We start from the raw sequence: 9,201 nt of genomic DNA on the forward strand, positions 1-9,201 counted from the left end.
CCCAGGGTGTGTTACACAGAAAGGCTGCTGACACGCACATGCAGGATGAACTCTGAAAGCAGGACTGGTCCGCCAGCATGCTGGGCAGCGAGTGACATCGTCCAGCAATCTGTTCAGTCCAGTAGAAGGGCCGCGAGCAGAGCATCTGGAATGGAGGTCGTGTTGCTGATGGACTGGATTTCTAATTTTAGTTTTCACAATTACGTTGGGACAGCCACTAACGACCAGACTGAACAGTACAGCCCCCAAAGAGGAAGATTTTGAGAGTGGTCTGGCAACTTTTCCATACATAACCTATTTTCCCTGCTGGTGGTAGTGAGGTTTCAAAGTCAAGGCTACTCGAAGCCGTGTCCCCAGCCCTTTACGCTTTGCTTTTTGAATAATTGCTCACATTTTTGCCTGGACAGTGATCCTTTTACCTACGTAGATCCTTCTACCTCGTAGCTGGTATGACAAGTGTACACTGGCACACCCAACTTGCTTGGCCAAGACAAAGTCTGCCTACCCTTTTACCAGGATTCGTCTCAAACCACGGTCTCCCTGATTTTGGCCTCCCAAGCACCAAGGGGCAGAACAGCAGTTTATAAATAAAGAGATGCTTCATAAATATCGGAGAACAACCTGATGATTTTTAAAAATCTTATCCTTTCTAGCTTAACCTCATGTGAAAATAGAGACAAGCAAAATTCACACTATAAAACCCAAGCTGCTTAACACCTACCTACCATAAATATAACTAGTAATTTTTAATATAGAAGAGCGGCAAGGCCAAAGGTAATAAACTAAAGCCAATAAAAACAAAGAATTAGAAAAATAAGCATACTAGAAGTTATTTGTGTTTAATGCTTAAAAGTCTGAATGCACAAACAATCTACTGTTATAGAAGCACTGGTGGTCAATACAATGCATTAGAACTATGTACAATGCACAGTTTAGTATCAAAATCTTTCTACACTGTAGAGTTTTACGAAACTGTTAATGACATCAAACACTAAGCACTTAAGACACCATTTTGTTTTCTGCTACCACATTAGGAACGCCAATGGACACGCCCACTTCAGCTTGCAGCAGCCACCCATGTCTAGTATGAAATTAAGTCATTTTCTACTTACACAATAAAGTTTATCTACACGGTTCTTTTGATGTTCATCCATAGCAGCAAAGGCACTGTACATCAGCAGATCCACAGACTTAAAAAGATTTTTTTAAAGCATTCAAACAAAACATAATAATAAAAAAAAAGGAGTCACATATTATAGTTTAACAGCAACAACAACAACATAAAAGAAAACACAATGTCTCTGGCACAATGGCACAGCCTGCGTCCATTTCAGGGACATCCAACTACAACATGGAAAGAACCGGAGGTACGAAAGCCAGTCCTCATCCTGGCAGAGTCACGCTCCGCTCTTTTGTGTCTTTCAGAGGGAGGCCTCCGCAGGCCCTCCCCTGCAGTCCTTGTTTTGTGCAAGGCTTGACTTGCTCAGCGGCGGGAGTCCTTTCCCTATTGGTGCAGCTCCCCAAGAGCATGCCACAAAATAGCCCATAATTCCTCAGAACAAAACTGCCCCAAGATACACAACTCCCTCTGCAAAATAACGTGGCAAAAATAACCAGAAGGGATTAAGTTCTCTCTTTGAGGCCCAATTTAATTTGTTCGTCTGTCTATAATACAATAAAAAAAAGGGAATTAAAAACATATTACAGACACTTGTCAACAGGTCAAAAAATAAAAAGAGGAAAAAAGAAGCATCCAATTCCTTTTATCGAGTATAATCTAAAGCTAGAGATCTATTTGTTAAAGTTGTCCAAAACAGACTCGAATGAGTATGTCTTGGCTGGTCAAGTTGAAATTGTTCAGCCAAATTTTGGAACGACTTCAGAAGAAGTGGAAACCCAAAACAGAAACCGAAACAAAATCCTAATAACAACACAGCAACATATTGCTTCCATGTGTAATTATACATTTCACTTCTCTATACAGTCAATAGTCTACATTTAGCGACTATTTTAAATCAGCTATTTTAAGCCTTCCTTTCCCCTCCTTTAGCAAAAAAAGGGGGGGAGGGGTATCAAATACAATGCACCTTCATCATCAATGCAGGAGCAGACAGCTTTATTTAGTCAGTCATTGTTAGAAAGCCTTCTTTAAACAAAATAAATATATTACAGATATAATACATAATTAAAGATTCCATTCACTGTTAAGTATGCTTATTCCATGTTCTTCCAAGTAGATAGCTGAAGATTTGGTATCACAGGTTCTTAATGAGTATTCACAATTCAATAGCAAGGAGGGAACGGGTTAGAGAGAAGGATTAATCTCCACAACTGCAATGAATATTTGGAAATCCTTGGTTTTAGATGCAGGGGTGGGGGTGGGGTGGTTTCAACAAAAAAAGGATGACAGAGCAAAGTGCTACAAGGAGTCCAGTTTGCATGAAGATTTGTCCTTAATAAATAACTTCATAGACCGTGGCCTTCTTGTCCCCGGAGCCGGTGACGATGTATTTGTCATCCACAGAGATGTCGCAGCTAAGCACCGACGAGGATTCTTTGGACTGGAAGGAGACATGACAAACACAGGTGAGACAGAGAAAGCAAGGCGGCCAGTGCTGAGAGGCAGGGCTGGAGGAGCTGGGGGAGGAGCCGGGCAGCAGGGACGGCGGGGCCCTTCTCACCCCGGCAGCGCCGCACCGAGGGACCACGGCGGAAGGTCCTCCAGCAGCTCAGCCGCAGCGCGCTGGCCCTGGGTATGCCAGCCGGTGGCAGGGGCACCCGGGGGCCGCTGAGTCTAGGCTGGGCTTCGAGGCCTGTCTATTCTCTAGGGCAGAGTAGGGTGTCGGGGCTGCGGGAACCTCAGCGTGGGAAGGCTTGGTCTAGGAGTGCTGCGCTAAGTGCACACATCACTCATCACTGCCCTGTCTGAGCCTGGGCGGCCAGGAATGGTCGCTGGCCTTCCTCCACCCCGCAGGGCGTCACAAGCGACCAAGGAGAGGAATGGGGGAAGCAGCTTTCAAAGCACAACAGAGGTGTTCTGTTGTGGTTGTTCTGGGATACAGAATGTGAAAATACTCCAAGGGTATAAGCGTCACACAAACGTGCAGGCAGGGGAGTGAAGGAGTCGGAAAGAAATGTACCATTCCTGAGTGATTTGCACAGTACTCAACTACAAAAGGTTCGAGTTTTATCTGAACTGTACCCATTAAATAAAAACAAAAACAAAAACAAAACTTCACAACAATAACAAAAACCCTGCGGGACTTACACCAGGACTCTGAAAAATAATTGCAAAAATTTAAAAATCAATGTATGACATGCACTGGCTAATCCATTCCCAAACTTCCTTTAAAAACTGAAACTCAGAATAATTTGAATTTGTAATCCAATCTATGATGAGATGTGCTCACTATAAAGACACACTCACATATTTTCACTTTCACTTGTTTAAACAATGATGGTCGGTCTGAGTGCCTGGAGGGCACGTCTACAGTCATAGCTGCTTAGGAGCCGGGTTGGGGTGTGGAGAATCAATGTTCTAAGCCAGTCCAGGCAGAAAAGTCCATGAGACGCCAAATTAACCAGTAAGATGCCAGGCTGGAAGATAAGCACTCAAGCCAAGGGAGCTTGAGGCCTTGAACTCTAACTCCATGACTGGATTTCATCAGCTCACTGGAACGCTCTCTGACAGGCTGTGGTTCACAGCAGGAAAAACGCTGTATGAAACTGTAAGTGTCATGATAGGACCAACCAGCTATTTTTGTCCTAGTGACGATTCTTCAGGTATTTTCCCAGTCTACAAAAATATATTTGGATTTTACTCCGCCTATTCTATGAGGACATAATGACACTTGGTTAAGGAAAGTAGCAAGTGTGCTACGTTATCCCTAAAGATAGCTCACCAGATAATAGCATTGGAAATAAAGGAGATTGAAAAAAGATTTCGCTTGCCTATAAAATGCTCACAGAAGTCATAGTGGAGATGAGATTTTGTGTGTGTGTGTGCACGTGCACGCACGTGGTGATTACCATACTCTTTGATAAATAACTTTCACAAAAAGTAGATAAAAATTTCATTGGGTCAATAGGAAGGAAAAGTCTCTCCATCAATCAGTAAGCGACAACTGCTCTGTAAGTCTTCTTTGGCAAAAAGACAAAACTACCCAAGAACAGTTACTAGTACTGAGTATTTACGCAAAGTGCTTGACGATCATCTTAACATACGGCTTCCCGCAGGACCCCCAGCCTCCGCTGAGCAGGCAGAGCCGGGGACCTGGGACAGGAGGCTGTGCTGCTGCACCTCCCCTGGGGATGGGCACTGGCCCAGCCCCCTTCCAGCACACCCCAGGGCACTGCTCATCCGAGCCGGGCACAGAGACACCATGGCTGGCACACAGCAAGGGCACACGAAGCAAGCAGGTGTTACCTGGAATATACTGGCCCCGTAAGGTGTCCTCCACGCGTTCAGAAGGTTGTCCTTTCCCGTGCTCACAAACCACTTGCCTAGGAAGAGAGTTTTATGAAGAGATACAGTAATAATGCTGTGTTACTTCGTGAGACGCATGGAATGACTTTATACAACGCCAGATCACTCAATCCACCAACAAAACAAGAGTATCTGTTGCGTCAGAAGCCCATCCTTCTGGGTTAATGAATTGCTTGTATTTGGGATCAGGGTAGAGCAGACTGACGCCAGAGCTTGCGGAAGGCAAGCAGGATTTAGGAGGCACTCCGGTTCCGAAGAGGAATGTGTTAATGAGCTAAAGAACCCAGCTCGGCAGGAATCATCAGGAGGGGACAGAAGGAAGGACTGTGGGTTGACAGAAGATGAACAAAAGGGGCTTGCTCACCACAGTGGGCGAACTTGAGCGACAGCACGCAGCTCTCGTGAAGATGCAGCTGGTATTTGTCGGGCTTGGTGACGTGCAGCACCTCCACATTGCTGTTCTCCATCCCCACCGCAAGCCACTCTCCAGTCGGGCAGTAGCCCAGGGAAAAGATCTAGGATTCAAACAGGTGGTGGTGGCTACAGTGGACGGATTTTCTTTTTCACCAGGAGGTCCAGTCTCCTTGGGGGTTCTACTCAGAATCTGAACTGTACGGGAAACCCAAGACAAATGGGTGACCCCCAAAGGGATCCAGTCAGTATCCCCCTTTCTCACTACATCTCCACTCAACACCGACTCTTAATGGTAGCTAACCAGGAGTCTGCAAGCCAGAGGACTGTGGCTGGAGGCAAGCCTGCCCAACAAAAGTCCCCTGGATTCAAAGCCCAGTATTACAACCACGCCGAGCCCGAAACTGCTCACACGGAAGGCACACAGCCAGCCATACCTGGGAGGTGAAGTCGTGCTGCTGCAGCTGCCGGCCCTCGCGCAGGTCCCAGGACCGGACCGTGTTGTCCAAACCCCCCGTCCAGAGCTTGGTGCCATCGTTGGAAATGTCAATGCAGCTGGCGCCATCTGTGTGGCCCTGAAATTGCCTGAAACACAGGGAGAACCTTCAAGAGCTAGTTTTTAGTGGAGGTCAATCTGTATGTCCTTGGCAGCTGGTGTTACAGATTTCACGTTGGTTTATGTTCTCTACTTATTTAAAATAATGACCAAATGTATGTATTCTGTGGGCGGGGCTGCAGGGTGATGGGATAGGGCAGCCTCTCAAGAAAGGCACGTGGACGGACACTCCGTGTGATCTGCGGATCCGGAAGCCATGTCTGGTGAGATGTACCTAGGGCACCAAGGGAAGGCGGTCAAGTGGCTCCTCCAAGGAATGTTACAATAAAAATGTCGTGTCTGGAACCCAGGACAGAGCTTGGCTCTTCAAAAATAAGATGTGGAGCACAAAGACCTCTTCTCTTTAGACATGCTCATCTTGCCTGGCAGGGTTGATTACAAACCAACTTATCTTTCAGCTGACCATACTTCTTTCTTGCTGACCTCTTGCCAATCTCTTAAGTGTGGGTAGCAGGGACTGTTTGGATGGTTTTACCTCCCAACGCTGAACCTATTCAATATCATTTCTAAAGAAGCATCACGGTTATGCCTCAATGTTCTTACATATTAGACTTGAGACAGTGTGAACCACTGCTGACGGAGCAGCCCCAAGTAGTTCCTGGACCGTTGGTAAATGCTACATAAACACAGATTTGGTAAGAGTGACTTCTCAGATACACAAGCTACCTAGATAGAACCGTGCAGGATGAGGCTCTCAATGAGTCTCTATGGACAGCAAGCACACATGTAACTTCTAGATGTCTAATGATCTCCTACGGTCATGCCAAACTGGCCTCCTTTTTAATAATGTGAATTGATGATGTTTCGTGTGTGCTAGGAATAAAAGGAAAACAAGCCTCTTCATTCTATGAAGTATAAATAGTGTGGAAAACAGATTTTTACATTAGTAATTCATTGGCAGCATCCTACAATGGATCTGTTCTTAACAGCTTTTAGTAAGATAAATTGTATTCCGTCAAGTTAGAAACACACGTTCCCATACAGTGAGTGCACGGTCACCCGACATGGGAAGATCAGCATCTCCTCACGGTCTGGAGCCCGGCTCTGCTGACCTACCTCACCAGCGTCTGGTTGTGCAGGTCCCACACGGCGATGTTGCCGTCGCTGCAGCAGGAGAAGCAGACCTTGGAGTCGGGGCTGATGGCCAGGGCGTAGCAGGCGGGGGCCGAAGACGTCAGCTCCGCCTTGATGCGTGGGGTTGGAGCCGCCAAGTCCCAGATGGACAGGGTGCTGGCTTCCCCGCCCACAATGAGCGTCCGGCCATCCGGGAGCAATCTGCAGGAACGGATGTAGTTATCCCTGTTCTGTAGAGACAAAACCATCAAGGGATTACTCATGGGGAAAGAAAAACAGCATTAACATGAGAGCAGAAATCCATAAAAGTATTGTGTTCCCTCCCAGTTTAATGAGCCATTTATACTTATGACAATGACAAAGTAGATTAATGCTTGAAAATTACATGAAATTAAGGAAGTACTTAAGCTCGATGTTCAAAATTTGGCACTGAGATATTTAATCTTAATTAGTATCAGAATGGAATAATCTAGACTCACTCGCAACACCACCCAATCAACCAAATGCTTGTGTCATCTGCACAAATGGATCTACAAGCGGACTAAGGCAGGGGCTCACATCACGGGTCTCTGGTTCATTCTGCTGCAGCACAAGGGTCCTATTACTATAGTCAAAGAGGTGGTCAGGGTTCAAGACATCTGGCAATCTGCTCCTTTTTCTGTGCCCAGTTCTAATACAGGATTCCAAGGCATCATGGAGTTCAGAGAAGCGGTGTTAGCTAGAAGGAAGACTCAAGCTGTACTATACAGTGACAGGGAAAGCAGAACACAGCCTCTGCTCTGCTCATGAGGTCATCTTGAGCTGGGTGCCCATGGCTCATGCCTGTTATTCCCAGCGATTCAGGAAGCTGAGATGTGAGGATCATGATTCAAAACCAGCGTAGGCAGGAAAGTCTATGAGCCTCTTAGCTCCAATCAACCACACACACATAAATAAGTAAATAAACCAAACCAAACCAAACACCAACAAAAAACTGGAAGTGGAGCTGTGGATCAAGTGGTAGAGCTAGCCTTTAGCAAAAAAAGCTTAGGGAACAGCTTCTAGAACTTGAGTTCATCAAACCCAAGGACAGGTACCAAGAAAAAATGAGGGTGGGGGGGATACCTCATCTACATTTAATTGTTAAAGGCAGCAGCGGCAGCCACTCTCGTGGTGCATACAAACGACGAAAACTGGGCTAAAATTCCTAGGAAACTCAAGGACAAATGCCAGTAGATCAGCTTAAGGGGGTTTCTAGTATCTGTTACAGCGAATATTTAGTACTCTCTGCATGAGACTTGTAGATTCACTTGCATAGAAACCATGTGCAAACTCTTAGTTTTCAAAACCTTTCAGAGACACACAAGTGTTTTTGCCTTTTGCTTCTGGAGACAGAGTTGTGCACCATCACAGGTGCATGTGCCACACAGAAAGAACTGGGCTGTTCTGGCTTCAAGGAACCAACAGAAGACCCGCCCTGAGAGGAAGCCCAGCTTCCCCCTTGGGATGACTCCTGTAGCCCAGCGCACACGTGGCAGGGCACACACCATTCTTTCCTGTTCCCTGAGGCAGTCACGCGCGCTCGCTCACCAGACAGTCCAGCTGGGACACGGGGCTCTTGTTGCCAGGGTGGCTGATGTCCCAGACCTTGACGCAGCCCTTGCCGCCCGTGTACACGTGCCTCGTGGGGTTACTGATGGTCACGGCGCACACCACCTCCCCGTGGTTGAGCGTGTTGATCTGCCGGGCGTGCCGTGGGATTCCGGGTCCGATGAGGGCGTCGGGGGGGAAGGGGACAGGCTGCATCTGGCCTTCTGCACTGACGTGGAAGGAGTATGCTCTAAGACAGGGAGGAGAGAGAGAGGAGGACAACAGAAAGATGTTACTGTTTAACGTATGCATGAGAACGGAAGCCCTCTCAGTACCCAAATTCACCGAGTAGAGCAGGAGACACCACTGCTGGATCCACCGTCAGATCTCAGGTCGACTGTGGCATGCGCAGTTCCCTTCCAGAACCTTCCCCAGTTCTAACTGCTAAAAGGGAAGTAAGGTACCCATACCTCACAGCGAACTAAAAGAAGGCAACCAGTGGCAAGTGGAGTAGCTCCTCGTTAAAGGGCGTGCTATAGATTTGTGTGATTCTGAGGCCTATGACCAGGTTTTGCCTATATGTATTGATTTATTCCAATCAAGTACTTACTAATGCACATCAGTAAGCTAAAATTATGAAGCTCTTAAGAAGTACAGGGTTTTTGAAATGAGAAATGTACAAGAAAACACAACCATTAAAGACTAGCTTTAATATCTTGCATAGACTTGAGGAGAACAAACCCAAATGGAGTGAGATGCTGGGCGTATCCACGCCAGCCTCAAAGGCCCATGTGTGCACCCACGGCGGCTCCATCTATCTCCAGTTTACACACGTGTGCACCCACGGCGGCTCTACCATCTCCAGTTCACACACGTGTGCACCCACGGCAGCTCCATCTATCTCAGTTCACACACGTGTGCACCCACGGCGGCTCTACCATCTCCAGTTCACACACGTGTGCACCCACGGCAGCTCTACCATCTCTAGTTTACACACGTGTGCACCCACGGCAGCTCTACCATCTCCAGTTCACACACGTGTGCA

The 9,201-nt window shown here is 46.9% G+C and overlaps 1 protein-coding gene across 1 annotated transcript in view; it reads right to left on the bottom strand.

Moving 5' to 3' along the window:
• Positions 1 to 823: 823 nt before the first annotated feature.
• Positions 824 to 9,201, bottom strand: part of Tle4 (transducin-like enhancer of split 4) — a 155,074-nt gene continuing 146,696 nt past the window's right edge. Inside the window, exons 14-19 of the mRNA XM_013018387.1 lie at positions 8,157 to 8,406; positions 6,570 to 6,817; positions 5,335 to 5,482; positions 4,851 to 5,001; positions 4,427 to 4,503; positions 824 to 2,561 (exon numbers count right to left, since the gene is read on the bottom strand). Of these exons, the coding sequence (XP_012873841.1) occupies positions 2,454 to 2,561; positions 4,427 to 4,503; positions 4,851 to 5,001; positions 5,335 to 5,482; positions 6,570 to 6,817; positions 8,157 to 8,406 (982 nt within the window). The 3' untranslated portion in view covers positions 824 to 2,453. The remainder of the gene's footprint in view (positions 2,562 to 4,426; positions 4,504 to 4,850; positions 5,002 to 5,334; positions 5,483 to 6,569; positions 6,818 to 8,156; positions 8,407 to 9,201) is intronic.

Source organism: Dipodomys ordii, unplaced genomic scaffold (assembly GCF_000151885.1).
Source record: "Dipodomys ordii isolate 6190 unplaced genomic scaffold, Dord_2.0 Scaffold40, whole genome shotgun sequence".
Taxonomy (NCBI): domain Eukaryota; kingdom Metazoa; phylum Chordata; class Mammalia; order Rodentia; family Heteromyidae; genus Dipodomys; species Dipodomys ordii.